Consider the following 26,640-nt stretch of genomic DNA (forward strand, 5'->3'; position numbering starts at 1 on the left):
ACACATAATGAGAACTTGAAATAAGCCATCAATCTCAACACATAATGAGAACTTGAAATAAGCCATCAATCTCAACACATAATGTGACCTTAAAATAAGCCATAAATGTTGACACATAATGTGACCTAAAAATCAGCAATCAATCTTGAAATAAACAGTGTTTTTTCAACCATGCTTATAAGAATTTGATCTGTTGGATACATCAATATTGACAAAATAATAAAACAATCTAACCATGCATGGACACGGTTGAATACATTAAAAAGATAAAGTGAAAATAAAGAAATTATCACTTTCATGGAAAAATTCACGGAAGATACATATTTTACTAACAGAATATACAGAAAGTAACAAACATACATACAGAAGATGAAATAAACAGTCTTGTGTGAGAAAATCACAAAAATGATCTCCTTATATATAATCTCTCAATCCATGTAATACAGTGTGATAAAATCTACATGACATTGATCAGGGTCGTATTCCCGAAACATCTTAAGTCATTTTTTTAAATATTTTCACTTAAGTTAAAAATTACAATGTTTTGTATTTCTTTACTAAATAAGGAAACACATGTTTTTTTGGTATTCCTAAAATAACATTGGCATAATGATGTTATTCAAATGTATATATTGATGCCAATCTATTGCAATATGAAATGAAACACATAAGAAAATTTCCCAATTTAAGGATAAGAATAAAATTTAACTTAAGATGCTTCTGGAATACGACCCCTGATCTGCATACAAGGTTGATAAATTATATTCACAAAATATCAAAGATGCTTAATATAGCATACTTTATATTCTCTGAGGATGTTTTCCAGAGAAACACTACATTTATACCTAGCTTGATACATTGTCATTAAATGACGCACACTTGCAGAGTGCAGACTTGAAAATGTCATCTATATATTTAACATGAGTATAGCAATTTCCTAAATCAATGAGATACAAGTATAATAAATAAGCTATTTAACAGCGTTTTGCAAAATACTGTGATAAACTTGTTCAGTGCTCCAGCTAGGCCTAAATGCAAGGGCGCCCTGTCCTGCCCTTCCAAGGCCCCGCCCTGCCCTTTTATTTTAAACCAAAAAAACCACAACAATAACTTTTTTTCATCTTTTTTTTATAGATATATTATAACTTATTTATTTCTTATTACATTGATATGTTTTTATTACTCATAGTAGACATTTTATTTTCATGGATTAATAATAATGGAAATATTATATTCTATTAATTCTAACAATTATTAATAATATAAAAACGAATATCCAACAGCAAGCATTCCAGATATGACCGAGCGCTCAAAAGTGCCCTTTTGACAAAATACTGCCTGCTTAAAAGTGCCCTTTTGACAAAATAGCCCCCGCCTGCCCTTTTAATATCCTAGCAGGACCACTGTTTATACACGTACACAGCTGGCATGCTTACATTAGACACACCTAGCGGCTTGTCCAACAATATGTCAGCTTAACGGTCGTCAAAATATATCACCATATATTGTACACATAATCTTATATAATACAACATTTCTCTTCTATGTTCATAAATAGCTAACATTTGATCAAATGGAGTTGCCATGCAATTTGTATATACAACAACAAAGTCTTTTTGATATTTTTACATCACACACATTATATATAATAAAGAATATTACTCTGAGATTCTCAAAACAACAAAAGTTTTAAAGAAAAATATATCAAATAGCGATACAATGCCACATGCAACAACCTCTGAACAGATGATGTCATCCCAGCTGGATAATTCAGTTAAGTCCACATTTTCAGGGGACACACAGATGGTGATACAAAACTTGAAAGAGTATTTAAGTCTTCAATACAGGCCAACCATTTCATTGCAATAGTCGTAAAGAAATATAAATAATGTTTTTATATTTCATTTGTACACATGACTTCTACTGGGTAGACTACTTGTCAAACTATAATGACCTGGCACAATCACATCTTGCTTCCACGAAGTACACACAAAAGTCTTTCAACCCTGCACAAAAAACTAACCTTTTCTCAATTTCCACAAGTCACATGACAATTTCAAGTCACATGATCTCTTCTTGCACAGAGCTGAACACAATCATAAACTTACATAGTCACTAGTCACTAACAAATAAATAGATGTGTAGTACAATTTAAGCACTCAAAGGAAACCTTGCCTATACGAAGTTCATGCAGCAACATAATGAAGAGAATTTACTTGCAAAGCTGTCCTCCTCCTCCTCCTCTTTGCTTGCCTCCGCTGCGAGCTCAGCCGGCGTCTTCTTTTTGCGGCCGATACGCCCGGCCTCGTCCTGCTGCTGCATGATCCCCTCTTCCTCAGGAACCTTCTTCTTCAGTCCATACTGAAATACACAGCAGGAACATAGAGGCTGGTAGTCAGGGGTGATCATGTTTTATATTAATAATAGATAACCTATAATTAAGCCTTCTCTCTGAAAGAAACACGTATCGTTGAAAACGATGGATGCTCCCCTTGTTTGACCATGAGAAAATCTATTATTAGCCTTGGTGACCTTAACCTTGACCCCAGTGACCTCAAACCTCATCAAAAGGTTGAGGTCCATGCAAGGTACCTACATGCCAAATATGTAAGAGATCGGTAAAATATTGAATGCGCTATGAAAAACTGTAACAAAAGTGTGACAGAAAATCTATTATTTGCCTCCGTGACCTTGACCCTATTGACCTCAAACCTCATCAAAAGGTTGAGGTCCATGCAAGGAACCTAGATGCCAAATATGTAAGAGATCTGTAAAATATTGAAGGCGCTATGAAGAACTGGAACAAAAGTGTGACGGAAGTAAGTAAGTAAGTAAGTAAGGAAGGAAGGACAAACTGGCAACTATTATGCTCCCTGATTTTTTTTCGGGGAGCATAAAAACTGGGCTGAATGCATGTGCGTAAAGTGACATCACAGATTGACCCGCTCAGTCAGCTCATCAAGTGTGACACTTTTTTACACAGTTTTTAGCATCATGTGGTATAAAACACAGAATACTGTTTTTGTATCTTTCGACTTGATTAGGCCATGACATGTACAAAAGATTTGGCTTTTATTTCACTACGATGCATCTAGTGATAGCAATTAGCGACCCCCTATCATAACAAGTGTTCCGCGGTCAGAGACATATGCCCCCCGCCAAACCTGGCCTTGACCGTGACCTTTGACCTACTGACCTGTCATGATCAATGTACCTATGAAGTTTCATGATCCTAGGCCTAAGCATTCTTGAGTTATCATCCAGAAACCATTTGGTGGACAGACCGACCAACCAACGGACAGACCGACATGTGCAAAACAATATATACCTCCTCTTCTTCGAAAGGGGGCATAAAGACACCATGGTGAAAATGCCTGATAAATCAATAATTTGCTGATTAATCACTGATAGAAAATGGTTTGTTAATAGGGACAACAAAGGGATTACCCAATTTAAGCCAGACACAGCTTGAATAGAAAACTTAAGTCTGAACTTATAGAATGTATGTAGTTTTCTATGAATGTCTGGACATATCATCTCATATCAGGACACCGGGACAAACATCCCGACTGTTTCGCTGAGATTGGGACGTCTGGCATGTATATTTAAGTAAATATTATCACAATCATGTTACATGTCAACAGTTGCGCACCTTGTCTCTGATGGACTGCCTCATTTCTTCCCGCTCTGCCTCCATTTTGCGGTGCTTATCTTTCCTCTTCTCCTCCGCCTCTCGTCTTGCCTCGGCCACCTCGGGATCCTCATCTTCATCGGCCCCACCCTCGTCCTTCTTTTCATCATCACCCCCGATAGCACCTGACCAATGAGAGCAGAGCATAACATTAGCAAACAATGTGTAGTAGTTGACCAATCAGAACATAACATTTTGAAAACTGTGTAGCTGCTGACCAATCAGAACATAACATTTTGAAATTTGTGTAGCTGCTGACCAATCAGAACATTACATTTTAAAAACTGTGTAGCCTCTGACCTATCATAAAAAAGCATATGAATCATTGTGTAACACCTGACAGTGTTTTCTTCTCTCTTTTGGGAATAGGGCAATGTCCAGATTAACCCATTTATGCCTAATGGACTCTCCCATCCTTCTAAATTGGATCAATTTTTTTCCAAAATTAGGGATGTCTAGTATATTGATTTCTATATTTGGAATATTTCTTACATAAATTCCTTTAAGCAAACAGCGCAGACCCTGATGAGACGCCGCATCATGTTCTAAATATAGCAATAAATATACTAGACATCCCTAATTTTTTTAATAAATTAATCCAACTTAGAAGGATGGGAGAGTCCATTAGGCATTAATGGGTTAACTAAGGTTAAACATATAGTGCTGGATGGGTGTTGAGCTCAATGTTGAGAATTACTTTTATTTATAGAAAACCTTGAAATGAAATCCCTCAAGACATTCCTGAGAAACTAGCTTTTATTATCTAGCTTGGGCATGGACACCAACTCAGATGCCATGCAAGTAGAATTGCTTGCCTTTTATTTAACCCTTTCAGAGCTGGGCCTGAATTTTGAAGGCCTTTGCAAACAGTTTGGATCCAGATGAGACGCCACAAAACGTGGCGTCTCATCATGATCCAAACTGTTTGCTATTCTGATAGTATTCTTTGAAAAAAATCGAAGAAAATGCTTATTTTAGAAATTCAGCAGACTACATTTTAGCAGACGACAAATTTCCCAGCATGCAAAGGGTTAACAAAATTAATCAAGTTTACAATCCGATGACTAACCTAACCTAGTAAGCCAGAGTTGCCAATCAAGGCACGTTGAGGACTAACCAAACCTAGTAAGCCAGAGTTGCCAATCAAGGCGAGTTGATGACTAACCTAACCTAGTAAGCCAGAGTTGCCAATCAAGGCACGTTGATGACTAACCTAACCTAGTAAGCCAGAGTTGCCAATCAAGGCGAGTTGATGACTAACCTAACCTAGTTAGCCAGAGTTGCCAATCAAAGCGCGTTGATGACTAACCTAACCTAGTAAGCCAGAGTTGCCAATCAAGGCGCGTTGATGACTAACCTAACCTAGTAAGCCAGAGTTGCCAATCAAGGCACGTTGATGACTAACCTAACCTAGTAAGCCAGAGTTGCCAATCAAGGCGCGTTGATGACTAACCTAACCTAGTAAGCCAGAGTTGCCAATCAAGGCGCGTTGATGACTAACCTAACCTAGTAAGCCAGAGTTGCCAATCATGGCGCGTTGATGACTAACCTAACCTAGTAAGCCAGAGTTGCCAATCAAGGCGCGTTGATGACTAACCTAACCTAGTAAGCCAGAGTTGCCAATCAAGGCACATTGATGACTAACCTAACCTAGTAAGCCAGAGTTGCCAATCAAGGCACGTTGATGACTAACCTAACCTAGAAAGCCAGAGTTGCCAATCAAGGCGAGTTGATGACTAACCTAACCTAGTAAGCCAGAGTTGCCAATCAAGGCACGTTGATGACTAACCTTACCTAGTAAGCCAGAGTTGCCAATCAAGGGGAGTTGATGACTAACCTAACCTAGTAAGCCAGAGTTGCCAATCAAGGCGAGTTGATGACTAACCTAACCTAGTAAGCCAGAGTTGCCAATCAAGGCACGTTGATGACTAACCTAACCTAGTAAGGCAGAGTTGCCAATCAAGGCGAGTTGATGACTAACCTAACCTAGTAAGCCAGAGTTGCCAATCAAGGCGAGTTGATGACTAACCTAACCTAGTAAGCCAGAGTTGCCAATCAAGGCACGTTGATGACTAACCTAACCTAGTAAGGCAGAGTTGCCAATCAAGGCGAGTTGATGACTAACCTAACCTAGTAAGCCAGAGTTGCCAATCAAGGCACGTTGATGACTTACCTAACCTAGTAAGCCAGAGTTGCCAATCAAGGCGCGTTGATGACTAACCTAACCTAGTAAGCCAGAGTTGCCAATCAAGGCGAGTTGATGACTAACCTTACCTAGTAAGCCAGAGTTGCCAATCAAGGCACGTTGATGACTAACCTAACCTAGTAAGCCAGAGTTGCCAATCAAGGCACGTTGATGACTAACCTAACCTAGTAAGCCAGAGTTGCCAATCAAGGCGAGTTGATGACTAACCTAACCTAGTAAGCCAGAGTTGCCAATCAAGGCACGTTGAGGACTAACCTAACCTAGTAAGCCAGAGTTGCCAATCAAGGCGAGTTGATGACTAACCTAACCTAGTAAGCCAGAGTTGCCAATCAAGGCGAGTTGATGACTAACCTAACCTAGTAAGCCAGAGTTGCCAATCAAGGCACGTTGATGACTAACCTAACCTAGTAAGCCAGAGTTGCCAATCAAGGCGAGTTGATGACTAACCTAACCTAGTAAGCCAGAGTTGCCAAACAAGGCGAGTTGATGAATAACCTAACCTAGTAAGCCAGAGTTGCCAATCAAGGCGAGTTGATGACTAACCTAACCTAGTAAGCCAGAGTTGCCAATCAAGGCGAGTTGATGACTAACCTTACCTAATAAGCCAGAGTTGCCAATCAAGGCACGTTGATGACTAACCTAACCTAGTAAGCCAGAGTTGCCAATCAAGGCGAGTTGATGACTAACCTAACCTAGTAAGCCAGAGTTGCCAATCAAGGCGCGTTGATGACTAACCTAACCTAGTAAGCCAGAGTTGCCAATCAAGGCACGTTGATGACTAACCTAACCTAGTAAGCCAGAGTTGCCAATCAAGGCGCGTTGATGACTAACCTAACCTAGTAAGCCAGAGTTGCCAATCAAGGCGCGTTGATGACTAACCTAACCTAGTAAGCCAGAGTTGCCAATCAAGGCACGTTGATGACTAACCTAACCTAGTAAGCCAGAGTTGCCAATCAAGGCACGTTGATGACTAACCTAACCTAGTAAGCCAGAGTTGCCAATCAAGGCGCGTTGCATACATTTGCATTCTAGACATTTTGACAATTAAATCTGAAGGAGTAGTAGAAAAAATGATGCCTTAATGCAAACAGAAACAAGACGGCCTGAAAGGCCCAAAGTTGCTCGACTGAGATACAAAGGAACTAACCTGTATCGTCTAGCCCAAGTTATCATTAGCACAAATGTTAACAAAGCAAATGTTGACGCCATATGACGCATGACAGACAAGAGGCAATCACTAAAGCTAAACTTGTTCAATAATCAAGCACATCACATCGCAAGTGAGCTTCAACAAGAATAGTGTTAGTTAGGGAGGAATGTCAGTCGCATTTATTCATGAAGTTACAAGAATGCCTTTTCAAGGGCTTGTTCACAGAGATTGGCATTTCTTTAGTTTTTCATTTAGTGATTTAAAATTGATATATGTAAACATCATAACTTAAGAGATCCAGTATATAACAAACATACAATTAAAGCATATTGTATAATACTTCTTAAGTTATTTGATACATAAGTTAATATAAATCATGTGTTCAGAGACTATTTTTAGTGTTTTTATTTCAAAATCATTTTTTAGCTTGATTTGAACAACTTTGAAAGAAAAAGGTCCGAGGACGGTTTATGTGAAAATTTGTTAACCCTTTACCACTTAGATAGGTATTTAACCCTTTACCACTTAGATACGCATTTAACCCTTTACCACTTAGATACGTATTTAACCCTTTACCACTTAGATATGTATTTAACCCTTTACCACTTAGATACGTATTTAACCCTTTACCACTTAGATACGTATTTAACCCTTTACCACTTAGATACGTATTTAACCCTTTACCACTTAGATATGTATTTAACCCTTTACCACTTAGATACGCATTTAACCCTTTACCACTTAGAAACATATTAAATCCTGTACCACTTAGAAACATATTTTGAGGCATTTGTAGAAAGTTAAAATTAATTAAGGACCTTTTTTACTAGATTCAAGGTTTAAAGGCTTCATTTCAAACCCTTAGATATTGATGAGTAGCAAACAGCATAAAACCTGAACAGACTGCGAGTTACTCCCAGGCTGTTCTGGTTTTATGCTGTTTGCACATAGCCATTTTCACTTCACTTCTGAGTGGGAAAGGGTGGGTAAGGGTTAAAAGGTGCCAAGAGGTTAAGGAGAAGTTGTTAGTAGAAAAGTCAATGGATTCACAAACCCACTGATGGCAACTGACATCACTATATCCTAAAGGCATTTACAGAGGGGGCAATCACATGACGATAAGATGGGGATGTCCGTGAGGAAACAGGTATTATTAGCCGTTTTTTACCATATACCACTTTTGTTTAATTGTTAAATGCCACTGACTTTCCAGCCATCTCAGTATGAAAGTGATAAGCTTTTATTTTGTATTAATATTCACTATATATCTCGACTTAACTAGGTACTTATTTTCTAAGTGAAATCTGTAAGTTTGTGATCTTTTCAATTCATGTATCATAACAAAATGTAACGAAAAAACCAGTAACACTCTAATTATTAAGTCGTTTAGTTCTGTAATGCTCTGTAATTGTTTCTTATGATGATTATAAATAAACAAAAATATATTTTCAGTATCTCTAATTTTTTCTTTTTTTTCTCCCTGATGTTTAAATGTTCTGTTTGTTTTGAATCTGTGACAATACTAGTTGGGAAAATGTCTATTCCATAATCTGTGAACATATTCCTTAACCCTTTCAGTGCGGGAACCGAATTTTAAAGGCCTTTGAAAACAGTTTGGATCCAGATGAGACGCCACAGAACATGGCGTCTCATCAGGATCCAAACTGTTTGCTATTCTGATAGTATTCTTTGAAAAAAAATCAAAGAAAATGCTAATTTTAGAAATTCAGCAGACGACATTTTAGCAGAAGACAAATTTCCCAGCATGCAAAGGGTTAATGGTCTTTTTTAGGATTGTTGTCCTGATATATAAAAAATTGTTTCATTGATTTATATCCACATTGGTATATTGTTAACAATGGACCAAACATTTGTCATATCTAAGTACATCTAAGTCAACAAACTCAATTGCTGTATATTTAAGTTTGCTTAATCATACAATCTTTATTCAATCTCATATAATCTTATTAAAAACATAGTGCTATGTTATATTATGTTGTTAAATGTCACACTGTGCTAACCCAATGCCATTACCAAATGTTATACAGTGAAGGTAAAGTACAAAATATGTTTACATGTTTATACAATGATAAGAGAATTTAGTTCTTTTGTTAGTAATTTGCATTTTCATACAATGATTTAAATTCAAGAAATATCATGAAACACAGTTCAGTTGAAACACGCTTTACAATTGTCATTTGTTTTTTTTTGTTTTTTTTTACTGATTTGAAGAGTACTACAGTCTTTGAAATTAACGTATGATCTATCACCAAATACTTTATGAGGTCTGGCAAGATATTAGTTTAGTTTAAACCGATATATTTAAGCTTAATTGCATAGAAAGCGAAAGGCTCAATAAAATGCTCTCAAGTCGGTTTCCTGGGTAGAACCAATACTTCATGCCATTGGGGAGGATCTTAACAATGCTCCCACAGTGGGGATTGATCTCATAACCTTGCGTTTGCTAGACAGAGCCATATCCACTATGCTAGAAATGTAACCTGCAGTCCGGAAATTTATAGTTCAGCGCCAAGAAATTAAACTTCACCTTATGTCTTAAAAAATATGCAAAATTTAACCGTTTCAACACTATCTGTTAGTATGTATATATACATGTTAATGTCATTTATAATCATTGAACATGCGGCACATCCTACCTGCTATACTGTCTGAAACACAAACACAACATATACAGAAAACAACATGAATACGGCTGCATTCATGAACTGCAAAGTATTACTAGAAATGGCGCTGCCGACGCGTATCCCCACGCCGCAGCTTTTAATCCAGGGGTCAGATCAAAATTGAAAGTAGTGCACTGTTGTACATAATGCTCATAGCTACCTTGTGTTTAAGTTTCACGATCTAGTGTTCATAGAGTAGGAGGAGATAGTGGCCAGTAGGGCTGCAACGAATCCAAAGAATTTGTTCGGATCCGAATCCGAATCCAAATATGGTTTCTTACAGTTTTTCGGATCCGGATCCCTCGTATACGAGAAAATTAAATGTTTCTGTCTAAATTAAAGAAATCAATGGTTTTAGAAGTATAATTTGACTAAAAAACATTAAACATTTATTAACAAACAAAAAACGTAACAAAGTTCTCGTTTAACATTGTAGCAATGTCAAAATAAAACGAAACCTTAACAATTATTCATTAAATAGTTTGTTTGTTAACATATGCTTTTCACTGTTCATACACTTTGATGTTTGTTTTCACAAAAATTAGCATTTCAACATTGTCCGGGTCCAGGCAAGCCCTATGAGCACTGGCGATATCTTCTGCTGTGCAGAAGATTCTCTCACTGGGCACTGAGGTTCCTTGCATCACAAGATAGCATTTAAACTTAGTAGATGATGCTTTCAAGACATTACAATTTACATGATGCAGGAACTCAATTGGACATGTCGCGAAATTATGCAAAATTTACCTGAATAACATTCCAGACACACTGGATCCACTACCGTTGTTTTTAATACAACTTAGAAAGACAATAAGGATTGAAAACTTACTTATTGCCATTATGAATTGCATTTGTAATGTGTAAATCCTCCATGATTTCGAATTAGTTTTGCTTTGTCGCAAATGACACTCTTATACAATAAAAGCCGAAGGATCTCGAATGATCTGCTATTGGTCAGAATACACTAAATAGTTTCCCTATATAATTCAATGTGAAAGCGACAACTTTAGGCCAAAATAAATGCAACATTTTGCACATAGAGACCCTGATAACAATACCTTTTTTTAAATGCCATTCTAAGCGGAATCGATTTATGCAATAAAAAAGATATGTCATTTTCAATGCAAGAAAGAACTTGACACAAATCAAAATCGACTGTTTTTGCAACTTTTTTTCCGGCCGTTTCTTAGTGGAGTGTTACCTTTTTCAGTGCGATGTTGTTGTTTTTGTTTTTTATCGAGTGCACCGGGATTGTCTCCCATATGGCCATCGCCCCTAGAAAGACTTGTTAGTTGGTTACGGGGGATAGTGCAAGATACAGGAGACACCCTGTTCCAGAGGTGACCCTGGGTCTTTTAGTGCCCGGTGTATAGCACCTAGTACACTGCACCTCGGTTTAACGTCTCATGCGAAAGACGAGTTAGTAGATTAGGTGCAGCGGGGGATCGAACCAGCGATCTCTGGATTGTGAAGCCAGTGTGTTACCACTAGACCACGGATCCGCTACAGTGCGATGGTTTACTATAGTCTTCAAGTTTATCATATTTCAGGGATTCAGTCTTGAACACCTATTCATGCCCTACCATTATCTCCGAAAGATAACACCCGAATACTAGATAAAAGTGTAAAACATGTCTTCCTGTCAACTATGGTATTTTTTTAGAGAGTACAGCCTTCATGAAACGGTTATTTGGTGTACTGTAACCTATTTGAGTGTCACACGTCAATAAATATCGATTACTTTCGTGAAAACAGCGCAAGGTTGCATACAACTATAAAAATAAATATTCGGAACCTAAATTTCCAGGGGTGGATCCGTACCCGCGAATCTGAAGTAGGATCCGATATCATCGGATATTTTGGGTACCCGTTGCAGCCCTAGTGGCCAGGATGGACGGACGGACGGACAGACAGACAGCAGAGATAACCACATAACCCCCCGCTCGAATTCGAAGCGTTGGGATAATACAAATAATTTCAGGTCTATATATAGCTCAATATCACGTTATTTACTCTTGTCATACGTATTTGCCAATTGAATAGGTGTGGCAAACATAATTGATATTCATTTAGTATTGATTACATTATTCAATTGTAAAGCTTTGTAAAATTATATTACAAATGAATTGATTTAGTCGTTTTATAATATTTCAAATGTTTTTTGCAGTAATAATAATACTTTTCAAATATATTATACACAAATGCAAGAAGGTACATGTACTAAGATTATTGAGAATTTCACAAAATGAAACTAGAGTTTATGTCAACACCCCACCCTGTCTTGCAGCATCATCAAACCTTCATTATTCTTGTGAGGTATAATAAAAAGTGAAATCTCATGCATCTCATACAAACTTGGATATTTTCAATATTTTTTAGACAAAAACTTATATAGACTTAACCCTTTACCCCTTAAAAACGCACTTTGATGCACTTGTAGTTGTTGCATGTTGTGTTTTTTATTTGACCTAGTGACCTTGTTTTTGAGCTTACATCACACAGTTTCAACCTTAACAAGAATTTCATTGGCAGCAATGTTTTTAAAACAACTGGAAATTTTTTCGAAATCAGGACAGATATCATTATTAAAAATGTTTTGATCAAGTTTCATGAAGATTGGACAATAAATGTGACATCAAGAGTGCTTAAAAGGTTTTACTATAGTCATATATAGCCCTATAAGGAAAACTGCCCCGCTAGATGGCAGCTATGTTTTTCAACCATACAGAACCATTTTCTAACTTGTACAAGATATCATTGGGACAAATGTTCTGACTGAGTTTCATGAATATTGGACAAAAAATGAGAGCCTTCTAGAGCGTTAACAAGGTAAACCATGAGCAAGATGTGCTAAGGTGAGCTAAAAATAATCAACAAACATGTAGCTTCACATACTAATCAGACAACATTTTTATCATGAACTTTTGTAACTTTATCATGAACTTTTGTAACTTTATCATGAACTTTTGTAACTTTATCATGAACTTTTGTAACTTTATCATGAACTTTTGTAACTTTATCATGAACTTTTGTAACTTTAACCCTTAATTGAAATCTGTGGCTCGTATTTTTATATGAGCAATTTAAAAGATCATTTATATTTTATTCATACCCAACCAGAAATCAAATAAACTACTTGCTTTGGATTGTTCACTAAACTACTTGCTTTGGATTGTTCACTAAACTACTTGCTTTGGATTGTTCACTAAACTTCTTCCTTTGGATTGTTCACAGTTTTCTACAGAATTTCAGTCCTAACAGTGTGCTCAGTAAGTTTAACTAAATATAAGTGCATACGTTAGACGCAACTCATTTCGATTTAACTTTAATAAAGGATTTTGGAAATTCTTGTTCATTTTGTTTTGAATTAATAATTCATTATTTCACTTACTTAGTTACATCTTAAGAATATTTTAAGAATTTTTCAAATAAAAATGTTACCTTTTACAGACTTCAGTTGGTTGCCAACCATCTGCTTTGCTATGAATGCCATCCCGCGCCCTTTCTAACAGCAGTCCAAATCCAATGAAATCACTTGCAGTGCTCTCCCTTGCTCCTCCCTACATTTATTACCTCCCTTGGTATCTTTCACTATTCACTGTCTGCAAAGTTGTGGATAGCTTTAAGTATTCACTTAGCGCTATTGATTTCCGACATACTGAAAAGAGATAAGAAATAGAATATATATTTATTCACTTAGCATTGTAGATTTTTGACATCCTTCAGACTTAGAATAAATTATATTAATAAACAAGAGATGTGCTTGTCAGAAACACAATGCCCACTACTGCGCCTCTTTGAAGCCATATATTTGACATTTGACCTTGAAGCATGACCTTGACCTTTCACCACTCAAAATGTGCAGCTCCATGAGATACACATGAATGCCAAATATCAAGTTGCTATCTTCAATATTGCAAAAGTTATGACCAAGGTTAAAGTTTTGGGACAGAATGACAGACAGGCCAAAAACAATATACCCAAGACCATTCGCATGCCAAATATCAAGTTGCTATTTTCAATATTAAAAAAGTTATGGTCAATGATAAAGTTTTCGGACGGACAGACACCATATATTTGACATTTGACCTTGAAGGATGACCTTGACCTTCACCTTTCACCACTCAAAATGTTCAGCTCCATGAGATACACATGCATGCTAAACATCAAGTTGCTATCTTCAATATTGAAAAAGTTATGGCCAATGTTAAAGTTTTCGGACGGACAGACACTATATATTTGACATTTGACCTTGAAGGATGACCTTGACCTTCAGCTTTCACCACTCAAAATGTTAAGCTCCATGAGATACACATGCATGCTAAACATCAAGTTGCTATCTTCAATATTGAAAAAGTTATGGCCAATGTTAAGGTTTTCGGACGGACAAATGCCATAAATTTGACATTTGACCTTAAAAAATGACCTTGACCTTTCACCACTGAAAATGTGCAGCGCCATGAGATACACATGCATGCCAAATATCAAGTTGCTTTCTTCAATAGTGAAAAAGTTATGGCCAATGTTTAAGTTTTTTCGGACAGACAGACAGACTGACTGACATACTGACAAACTGATGCAAAGTTCAACTCCTATATGCCACCCTACCGGGGGAATAAAAATTATTTTTTGGGGGTGGGGGTATAGTGTGAGTGTGTGGTGGTCATTTATTAGATGACCTTTAAAAAAAAAGAGAGTTTTTTTGTCAAAGTATCAATCAAATCTAATCATAAATAAAGCAGTTATGGCAATTTTAGCAAAATTTAATAATTTGACCTTGAGAGTCAAGGACATTCAAAGGTTAAGGTAAAATTCAACTTGCCAGGTACAGTACCCTCATGATAGCATGAAGGTATTTGAAGTTTGAAAGCAATAGCCTTGATACTTTAGAAGTAAAGTGGATCTAAACGCAAAATGTAACCATATATTCAAAGTTTCTAAAAAGGGCCATAATTCAGAAAAAATGACAACCAGAGTTAAGCAACTTGTCCTTTACTGTCCCCTTATGATAGTTTGCGAATGTTCCAAGTACGAAAGCAATATCTATGATACTTTAGGGGTAAAGTGGACCAAAACACAAAACTTAACCAAATTTTCAAGTATAAAGGGCCCATAATTCCGTCAAATGCCAGTCTGAGTTACATTACTTTGCCTGCACAGTCCCCTTACGATAGTTAGTAAGTGTTGCAAGTATGAAAGCAATAGCTTTGATACTTTAGGAAAAAAGAGGACCTAACCACAAAACTTAACCAAATTTTCAATTTTCTAAGTATAAAAAGGGCACATAATTCTGTCAAAATGTCAGTCAGAGTTACATAACTTTGCCTGCACAGTCCCTTTATGATAGTAAGTAAGTGTTGCAAGTATGAAAGCAATAGCTTTGATATTTAAGGAATAAAATGGACCTAAACACAAAACTTAACCAAAATTTTCAATTTTCTAAGTATGAAAAGGTCACATAATTCTGTCAATATGGAAGCCAGATAAAAACTTTGCCTGCCCAGTCCCTTCATGATAGTAAGTAAGTGTACCAAGTTTGAATGCAAAAGCATTGATACTTTATGAGAAAAGTGGACCTAAAGGCAAAACTTAGCTGGACACCGACGCCAAGGTGATGACAATATCTCATAATTTAAAAAAAATAAATAGATGAGCTAAAAAACCTTTGACAAATCGATAATTTGAGATATACCTAAATAATCAAAATAATAAATTTGTACAATAACTGTGAAAAGAACTTCAATTCTTGGTGAGGAAATATATAATATGAGATTTATAATGATATAAATTACTTCCCTTAAAAAATAATTGTCTCTAACAAATCTCAATTAAAAGCAACTACCGTGACTGTAGATTCACCACTCAAAATGTGCAGCCCCATGAGATACACATGCATGCCAAATATATTAAGTGGCTATGTTTAATATTGAATAATTATCTCCCTTTTAAGCTTCATACCTCCCTTAAATGTGTATTTTTTACCGTAGACCTTAAAGGATGACCTTGACGTTGACCTTTTACCGCAATGTGTTTGTCAGAAACACAATGCCGCCTACTGCGCCGCTTTGATTTATTTAACAAAAATATATACGTGGGCAGGTGAGATAACAATGTCCTTTTAAAGCTTATTACTTCCTGTGAATTTGTTTTTTCAACCCTATACCTTGACGGGTGATGTTCACCTTGAAATTTTACCACTCAAAATGAGATACACATGCATGCCAAATATCAATTTGCTATCTTCAATATTTAAAAAGTTATGGCCATTGCTAAGGTTTTAGCACGACGCCTACGGCGGACGGCGGATGGCGGACATCGGACGGCAGACGCCACGCTGGCTATAACAATAGTTCTGGTTTTCTCCAAAAACAGCCGAGCTAAAAACTGAGTAAAACATATAACACAAGATTCTACAAGAAGTCAACCATTTCATACTTTTAAACTTTTTTTAATGAAATGAAACAAAGAAAAAAACAAAAACATTATTTCCATGAGAATCCACTTAAGGACATATGACAATATGCACAAAAAAACATTCACAATTTGAGAATAGGATAATTATTGTTCCTGCCAAAAAAAATTATGAGAAACAATAATTTTATATTCACTTTTAATATCTAGTAAGTGTTCTTTGTGGATGTTAAAATATTAGCAGATACAATTTTGCAACTAATCATGAAGCTACTGTTCATTTACTCAAAGATACCAGCTGACATTTAAATAAGAAAGAAATATCTCTTGATCTCACAATCTAACAGGAAAAAAACAACTTCATAGAAAAGACAGATATTACATCCCCATGAATTGATGGAAACAAGAAAATGCCACGCAGTAATTAAGGCGGTTGACTTTGAAGTCACATTTACTCAAAAGGTCAATATGATGAACCAACGTTTGAGAAACACCATCCAAGTCATTAGAGTTAATAACATGTTTTACTTGTTTTCTTAAACATATTTTCTTACACAAAAACACTGGATTAAATTAATAAAGATACAGTTATGATAAAAATTCTCATATTATAAAGTTTTAACAATTTATCAAAAATCCATGGCCTCTATTGATTGACGGAAACAAACTGTTAGGCGACTCTGATTACAGGCTTCTAACGGTATTGTAGGTACACAGACCTAGTGTGGAAAAAAGCTATTTCTTACAACTGCTAATTAGGCGGCACTTTGTGTGTTTTTTCTTAGAAATCCATGACTAGAAAGACTCCAATTAAAGTGCCTACGTCTTCTATGACTGTTAACAATACAAAAGACACAGTTGATCTACATAATATCTGCATTCCTACAATTTACTTCTTCCGATTTTTTTAAAACCACTAGATATGGAGATATTCATACCAGTATAACTTGTAGATTAAAAGTAACCATTTGATTTGATATGTATTTGAATTTTTGTTTGTTTTTGTTGTTGTTTTCATCAATTGTCAGCATTATCTTTTCAATAAAGGTATTGTTACAGGATTGTGCCTGTTCCTGATTACTTCTACGACATTATGGCTGTTTTATAGGAATTGTATTTCATTGTATTACAGCTATAACATGTGTACATAATAATATATTTCATATATGGTTGCAATTAATAAGCTCCATTAGAACTTGAAGTTATTAAACATATCTTATTACATAATTATATACTATCGATGGTTGTTAATACAAGAACCTATTATTTAATAATACATGTATCTATTGTTGCAATGAAATGTATTATAACTTTGTTTAATCATGAACTATTTTACTTTGTAAACACTTAATGCTTACTATGTCTACTTGCCTTGGGCTTTTGGCATTCTGGATGTATTGTCTAATAAACTTGTTAGACTTGTTTGATCTAGTGACTCTATCATTGTCATGGTTGTTGAGACATTAACAATAACTGAGAGCCATTTTATAGAAAATATAAATGTGAAAGAAGAGCACTTCCTGGAAATACATGCTTAATACAGGTTTTCCTGATTGCATTTTATGTACAGTAAAAGCAGATATATAAATGATCACTTCATAAATCTTATCAAAGTTTGAAATGAATTTGGAAAATTAAAATATCTGCAAAAAAGGCCTACTGAGTTTTATGGCCCAATCAAGCAAAAAGGAACTAATAGCCTTTGTATAATCACACCAGAGTTTTACATATCGCAAGAATATTCTGTCAAAACAGTTATTTTGAATGTGCGCAAACAAATAAAATCAGGGAAATACACATTGATATCTCAAAGGAATTCGCTGTCACCCTTGCCCAATTTTCAGAAAATGGTTTGAACATGTTGCATTAGTTCAAATCTGAATTAACTTGGCAATTGGTCATTGATTGAATAACAGCAGAGCCCCATAGGCACATATTGCATCACAATAAACAATTACAAATTTTCCATGGAAAAACCCATCTTGATTTAATGTCACATAGAGGCATATTCCACTATGCACTTTATGATGTCACCTTGAGGCATATCCCACAAAGCACTTTATGATGTCACATAGAGGCATATGCCACAAAGCCCTTCATGATGTCACATAAAGGCATATCCCACAATGCACTTAAGGATGTCACATAGAGGCATTTCCCACAATGCACTTTATGATGTCACATAGAGGCATATCCCTCAGTGCATTTTATGATGTCACATAGAGGCATTTCCCACAATGCACTTTATGATGTCACATAGAGGCATATCCCTCAGTGCATTTTATGATGTCACATAGAGGCATATCCCACAATGCACTTTATGATGTCACATAGAGGCATATCCCTCAGTGCATTTTATGATGTCACATAGAGGCATATCCCACAATGCACTTAATGATGTCACCTTGAGGCATATCCCTCAGTGCATTTTATGATGTCACCTAGATGCATATCCCACAATGCACTTTATGATTTCACCTGCATGGTACACCTGTTTGTATACTGGTTAACTTGTAAAAATGGTAAATGTTTGTGTTTGTTTATATAGCATTCTTAAAAACACTTATCATCAATATTGGCAAGAATTGCTTTAAAAAATCCAAAGTTAGTGTTGATGTTGGGTTGTGAATTCTGGTTTAAGTTGTAACGCCAGGAGATCAAATGTTCAAGCAATTATAAAAATAAATGTCCTGAATTTGAATAAAATAATTAAGACATAACTGAGTATTTTTGATCATACAATACCATTAATATGAACATTAACAAACTCTGCTACATGTACCACACTAAGAAGAAAAGGGCTATGATGGCCCTTAAGCTTTCGCCTTCGTTCACGGACATTGTTGTTGCAGACTTGACCTGGTGATCTAGTTTTTGGTATCCGGAGAGGCGCCCCCCCTTATTTTAAAGAGAGCGGCGAGGTGCCCTCCCATCAAATTTTAAAAGGCGGAGAACTGCCCCCCCCCCCCCCTCCCCCTCGTCTGAATTAAGTAAGCAGATATCTGCCCCCTCACAATAATTCAAGGGGCGGATAAGTTCCCCTTCCTGTGTCAACTTCAATTACCATGAAACGTCAGGCATCATCATCACACATTTTTACCATTAACAGTTACTCAAACAACAATGGTTTCTATGAGAAGTTCAATGCAAATGGTTTGTTTGTTTTAACTACGGGGAATATATCAAATAATTCAGCTGCAAAAACTTTTCATTAGCAAAAAGGGATGTCCATGCTGAGGCTGGGATTTTTTGCTGTTTTATACCCTTTATTACTTGTATGTTATTTTTGAAATTTCGCTCACTTTCCAGTAATATTATCAAGAAAGTTACTGGCGTTTCTGTCATTGTAATACTCGCTCTATATATCGACTTTACTCGCCGCGAAATTTCTTTATTTTAAGGGGGCACTTCTCCGGGTCATCAATTCTGACAAGAGGGCACTTTTCTGCCCCCTATTTTTCAGCAGGAGGGCAGTTCTCCCGCCCAATAAAAACAGTGAGAGGGGAAATATCCGCCCATTCTCCTATTGTCAATTCATCCATATAATAACCTGAGATGAAATATATAACCACAAAGTCAATGACGAATTCAAGTCAAATTTAAAAATAGTGTTTCAATTTCTTTACATATAGTTCATTTCTTAAAATATAGAACAATCCTACATTCACAAATCCATCTGTGATTAAGTAAGATAAATACATTTCATAATTGACTACATGATTGGACGCCCCTCTCCGTCCTTCCACGTCAAAATCTATGCGCAGAGTGTGCGTTCTTTCTGACAAAACATGCACATTTATATCGACAGGTACAGAAACATATAGCTCTAATTCAATTCTTCATTCAGCGATTTTTTTCCTTCTTAATAAAGAAACCGAAAAACGCACTTTTTAGATAAAACTACTACATTACCAATTCCTGTTGAAAAAATTCCCTATTGAAGGTTTCCTCCAAAGAATAACAAGAGTGCCAAACTGTCACAAGATACGCCCGTTTGAAGGTTTTGGACAACTTGATAGCTTTACCATTTGAGTGGCAAAATAATATATTTTTGAAAATTAAGCAGCACATATTTGAACTTGACCTAGATATCAATTAGACACAACTTCTGACCAAATTTGGTAAAGACAGGATGAAAACTACTTCAATTAGAGAGCGGACACCATGCTAAATGCTTGAAATGCATTAAGTGACCTAGTTTTTGACCCAGCAAGACCCATATTTGTTCTTGACCTAGATATCATTTAGACTCAACTTCTGACCAAATTCAGTGAAGATCAGATGAAAACTACTTCAAGTAGAGAGCGGACACCATGCTAAACGCTTGAAATTCATTAAGTGACCTTGTGACCTATTTTTTGACCCGCCAAGACACATATTTGTTCTTGACCTAGATATCATTTAGACACAACTTCTGACCGAATTCGGTGAAGATCGGATGAAAAATACTTCAATTAGAGAGCGGACACCATGCTAAATCCTTGAAATGCACTAAGTGACCCAGTAACCTAGTTTTTAACCCAGCATGACCCATATTCGGACTTGACCTAGATATCAACTAGATGCAACTACTGACCAAGTTTGGTGAAGATCGGATGAATACAATTTGAATTAGAGTCCGGACAAAGTGGCGCCGTTGAAAATGCACTAATTGACCCTATGACCTAGTTTTTGACCCGGCATGACCCATATTCGAACTTGGCCTATATATCAACTAGATGCAACTGCTGACCAAGTTTGGTGAAGATCGGATGAATACAATTTGAAATAGAGTCCGGACAAAGTGGCCCCTTTGAAAATGCACTTATTGACCCTATGACCTAGTTTTTGACCCGGCATGACCCATATTCGAACTTGGCCTAGATATCAACTAGATGCAACTGCTGACCAAGTTTGGTGAAGATCAGATGAATACAATTTGAATTAGAGTCCGGACAAAGTGATGCCTTCCGCCCGCCGCCCGCCCGCCGCCCGCCCGCCCGCCAAGGGGTTTCACATAATACGTCCCGTATTTTATACGGGCGTATAAAAAGAAATGCAACATTAAGTTAGTTCTCTTATGCAGCTCTATGGCTTGAACCTAAGTAAATATAATACTGACAACTTTACAACACTTAGTTATCAATTGTTAAGTATTCGGTAGCAAAAAATCAAATACACCAATGTCCCAATATGAGACTTTGCGACACTAATTTTCCCAATTTCAGCCTGTTTTCACGCACTTTTTTCCCCATTGGACTCAGACCAGTACTTTTCCCAAAAATCGCTGTGATTGGTCTTTATACCTTTGCCTTCATACTTGCTTATTGTTGATTGGCCAACTTGCTAATGTATTGACTTATGACGCGGCAGATAACATGCTAGACAAAATTATCACATTTGACCTGTTTGACAGAAGTTATAGATGGCTTCTATTTTATTTTATTTATGCTGTTATATTCTTCCTAATTAAACATCTATTAATATTTTTCAAATTCTGAGTTTACCATTTCTATTATTATGGATGTTTTGATAAAAGATTTATTGATCATTTTTAAAATTTGATAATTTTATTTATACAAAAAGATGTATTAATAATTTCAAAAATTTATACAAAAAGATGTATTAATAATTTCAATTATTTTTTAAACATAATAATGACCAGTAAATTTATTAATCATTTCTAAAATTCAACTATAAATATTTAAATATAATAATATTTCATTGTATTTATTAAACATAGATATTTGTTTTGAGAACTTGGTTGCTTAATGTGTCAGAACAAATATACACATGTGCTGTTCATAAAGTAAGTCCGCTTACATCCAAATGTCAGTGTAAAAACATATAAGTAAATTTGTATCATGTGTTTCATTGGATAAAAAAGTTGTTGCCACTTTATTTCTCTAGTTCAAATAAGTTAGAGCCATACTTTCCAAAAAATTCCCATATGGACAGTGCTCTGTGAAAAAGGAGTTTCATGTATGTGAGTAAAGTGCAGTCCCAGAATAGCATGGGTGCACTTTCCACTTTTATGATATTTTCTGTTTAAAGGGGTCTCTTTTTAGCTAAAATCTAGTTTAGGCGGAAAGAGTCGCCTCAGATTAGCCTGTGCTGACTGCGCAGACTAATATGGGACAACACTTTACGCAGCGACTGCACAGGCTAATATGGGACAACACTTCTCGCAGCCTGTGCTGACTGCACAGGCAAATATGGGACAACACTTCATGCAGCCTGTGCTGACTGCACAGGCAAATATAGGACAACACTTCACGCAGCCTGTGCTGACTGCACAGGCTAATATGGGGCAACACTTTATGCACATTCATAAAACAACCTTTTCACGGAGCATGGCTGGTATATTTTCCACAATTCTGATTGATGTAAGGCAGTTTCTAAGCATTTGTGTACGAAATGCAGGTAAATAAGGAGCATTATATAATTGAATACTGTTTTATACAATTAAAAACCCAAACAAACTTACAACAAACCCTGAGTATATTTAAGTGCACAATGTACATACCTTATTTCCCCACAACAAGGTACAGTCTTCAAATCCAAAAATTAAGTCACTCAATATCTGTATAAGTAGTAACATATAATTGTATGTTGTCTAGTTGGCATCTGGCTTATAACTGTTACATATTATATGTACATTAGGTAAGAGACAAGTTTAATTATCACTCAGATCAGCCATTGCTTAGTGCTAATATAAGTTCTACAGTAACACCACAGAAAAAAAGAGGACATTCACCTTTTACTTTGAACGAAAAAAACATGCAACAAATAAACTACACGGAAATGGGGTCACAATACCAGCACCGTGGTACAATAATGGGCCTATCAGAACAGTGAAGCTCCGGTGAAGCTCTTGTAAAGCTCTGATTAAGCTCCAGTGAAGTTCTGATGGAGCACCAGTGAAGCTCCGATGGAGCTCCAGTAAAGCTCTGATTAAGCTCCAGTGAAGCTCTGATGGAGCTCCAGTAAAGCTCTGATTAAGCTCCAGTGAAGCTCTGATGGAGCTCCAGTAAAGCTCTGATTACGCTCCAGTGAAGCTCTGATGGAGCTCCAGTAACACTCTGATAAAGCTCCAGTGAAGCTCTGATGGAGCTCCAGTAAAGCTCTGATTAAGCTCCAGTGAAGCTCTGATGAAGCTCCAGTAAAGCTCTAATTAAGCTCCAGTGAAGCTCTGATGGAGCTCCAGTAAAGCTCTGATTAAGCTCCAGTAAAGCTCTGATTAAGCTCCAGTAAAGCTCTGATTAAGCTCCAGTAAAGCTCTGATTATGCTCCAGTGAAGCTCTGATTAAGCTCCAGTGAAGCTCTGATTAAGCTCCGGTGAAGCTCCAGTAAAGCTCTGATTGAGCTCCAGTGAAGCTCTGATGGAGCTCCAGTAAAGCTCTGATTACGCTCCAGTGAAGCTCTGATGGAGCTCCAGTAACGCTCTGATTAAGCTCCAGTGAAGCTCTGATGGAGCTCCAGTAAAGCTCTGATTAAGCTCCAGTGAAGCTCTGATGGAGCTCCAGTAAAGCTCTGATTAAGCTCCAGTGAAGCTCTGATGGAGCTCCAGTAAAGCTTTGATTAAGCTCCAGTGAAGCTCTGATTAAGCTCCAGTGAAGCTCTGATGGAGCTCCAGTAAAGCTCTGATTAAGCTCCAGTGAAGCTCTGATGGAGCTCAAGTAAAGCTCTGATTACGCTCCAGTGAAGCTCTGATAGAGCTCCAGTAAAGCTCTGATTAAGCTCCAGTGAAGCTCTGATTGAGCTCCAGTATAGCTCTGATTAAGCTCCAGTGAAGCTCTGATTAAGCTCCAGATATGCATTTGAATCAGTATACTCTAACATAAGGAGTCAAAATGTTCGCTCATTAAAGCTTATTACTTCCCTTGGATTGTATTTTTTTACTTTGACCTTGAAGGATGACCTTGACCCTTCACCACTCAAAATGTGCAGCTCCATGAGATACACATGCATGCCAAATATTAAGTTGTTATCTTCAATATTGCAAAAGTTATGGCCAATGTTAAAGTTTTCGGACAGACTGATGGACGGACAGTTCAAATGCTATATGCCACCCTACTGGGGGCATAAAAATGCATTATGTGCCACAAGTATTATTTAAAAATTATTATTTAACACCACTGTCAGAACTTTGTGGTGTAATCTTCTGCTGTTGTGTTTGTTTCTTTAATGGTTTATTATATCACAGCAACATGTTTGAGGTTTTAAATACAATTGCCATCCATATTAAAGAATCAAACACTAATTCCCTTGTTTAGTTCAATCAAACATTTAAACCTAGAACTTTAGACAATATCTTCCAAACAGTGAACATGTTAAAAAATATTTTCGTGGAATTAGTTGACTTTTCTGAAGAACACGTGTAAGATGCAAATCAAACATAATGTATCTGTTCAGTATTTCACTGTTCTTTTGTTGTCTATTTATAAAACAAGTCTCTGAAAACCACTTCAAAACTACCTTAAGATACATTGAAACAGTATAGCCTGTTATTGTTGTACCTTAAGATACATTGAAACAGTATAGCCTGTTATTGTTGTACCTTAAGATACATTGAAACAGTATAGCCTGTTATTGTTGTACCTTAAGATACATTCAAACAGTATAGCCTGTTATTGTTGTACCTTAAGATACATTGAAACAGTATAGCCTGTTATTGTTGTACCTTAAGATACATTGAAACAGTATAGCCTGTTATTGTTGTACCTTAAGATACATTCAAACAGTATAGCCTGTTTTGTTGTCATTTTCTTTGCAAATAATTGTCATAATTTATTGGTCTATAACCCTGCTTGTATAGCCAACAATTGCATGCTGCGGCAAAGGCTTTTTGTCAATATAACCAAATTGTTCTATCCTGTACTCCATTAACACCAGGCTGTCTGAATATAGGCTTTAGTTATCCCGATTGTTGCTATGAAATAACACTGATTTAATCTTCTGGAATTTATAATTCAACACATAATTTGGGTATCTTACTGCATAATATGCTTTTTTAATGAACTTATTTTGGTCAAAATAGTAATGAAGAATGACCCACCTCTCAGCACCACATGTCTAAATAATTTGCATACATAACATGCGTAATTTTTAATATCGAACAATAAAAATCTCACATGCATAACTTATTGTCGTTAGGTCTATTATGTCTTCAAGTTTGAATGTTGTAAATTTAAAAGTGCAAGAGAACACCTCAAGACAAGTTCAAGAGAAAGACAGAAGTCTGTGGTGTTTCCAGTATATACCTCTTGACTTCATAAAAAGGGATATGATTACAATTGGGCCATGCTCTGTGGAAAAAGGGGTTTAAAGCATGTGTGTAAAGTATCATCCTAGATTAGCCTGTGCAGTCAGCACCGGCTAATCAGGGATGGCATGCTTAAACTGGATTTTTGCTAAGAAGAGACTATCTTTAAACGAAAAATACCATAAAAGTGGAAAGTGTTGTGCCTGATTTAGTGTATTTCTCCGCTTTGACCTTGACCTTGCATAGTTATCTTCACCTTGGTCCTTAAGAGGCCTAGTTCTTATGCAGGATATTCTGCCTCCTCATGTCTATCACTGTGCAGGATATTCTGCCTCCTCATGTCTATCACTGTGCAGGATATTCTGCCTCCTCATGTCTATCACTGTGCAGGATATTCTGCCTCCTCATGTCTATCACTGTGCAGGATATTCTGCCTCCTCATGACTATCACTGTGCAGGATATTCTGCCTCCTCATGTCTATCACTGTGCAGGATATTCTGCCTCCTCATGACTATCACTGTGCAGGATATTCTGCCTCCTCATGACTATCACTGTGCAGGATATTCTGCCTCCTCATGACTATCACTGTGCAGGATATTCTGCCTCCTCATGACTATCACTGTGCAGGATATTCTGCCTCCTCATGACTATCACTGTGCAGGATATTCTGCCTCCTCATGTCTATCACTGTGCAGGATATTCTGCCTCCTCATGACTATCACTGTGCAGGATATTCTGCCTCCTCATGACTATCACTGTGCAGGATATTCTGCCTCCTCATGACTATCACTGTGCAGGATATTCTGCCTCCTCATGACTATCACTGTGCAGGATATTCTGCCTCCTCATGTCTATCACTGTGCAGGATATTCTGCCTCCTCATGTCTATCACTGTGCAGGATATTCTGCCTCCTCATGTCTATCACTGTGCAGGATATTCTGCCTCCTCATGACTATCACTGTGCAGGATATTCTGCCTCCTCATGACTATCACTGTGCAGGATATTCTGCCTCCTCATGACTATCACTGTGCAGGATATTCTGCCTCCTCATGTCTATCACTGTGCAGGATATTCTGCCTCCTCATGACTATCACTGTGCAGGATATTCTGCCTCCTCATGTCTATCACTGTGCAGGATATTCTGCCTCCTCATGACTATCACTGTGCAGGATATTCTGCCTCCTCATGTCTATCACTGTGCAGGATATTCTGCCTCCTCATGTCTATCACTGTGCAGGATATTCTGCCTCC

The 26,640-nt window shown here is 36.8% G+C and overlaps 1 protein-coding gene across 1 annotated transcript in view; it reads right to left on the minus strand.

Moving 5' to 3' along the window:
- The window catches only part of LOC127843253 (complexin-like), a 180,351-nt gene that overhangs the window by 21,049 nt on the left and 132,662 nt on the right, over window positions 1-26,640 (minus strand). Inside the window, exons 4-6 of the mRNA XM_052373118.1 lie at window positions 13,173-13,389; window positions 3,653-3,816; window positions 2,217-2,361 (exon numbers count right to left, since the gene is read on the minus strand). Of these exons, the coding sequence (XP_052229078.1) occupies window positions 2,217-2,361; window positions 3,653-3,816; window positions 13,173-13,224 (361 nt within the window). The 5' untranslated portion in view covers window positions 13,225-13,389. The remainder of the gene's footprint in view (window positions 1-2,216; window positions 2,362-3,652; window positions 3,817-13,172; window positions 13,390-26,640) is intronic.

This window comes from Dreissena polymorpha, chromosome 8 (assembly GCF_020536995.1).
Source record: "Dreissena polymorpha isolate Duluth1 chromosome 8, UMN_Dpol_1.0, whole genome shotgun sequence".
Taxonomy (NCBI): Eukaryota; Metazoa; Mollusca; class Bivalvia; order Myida; family Dreissenidae; genus Dreissena; species Dreissena polymorpha.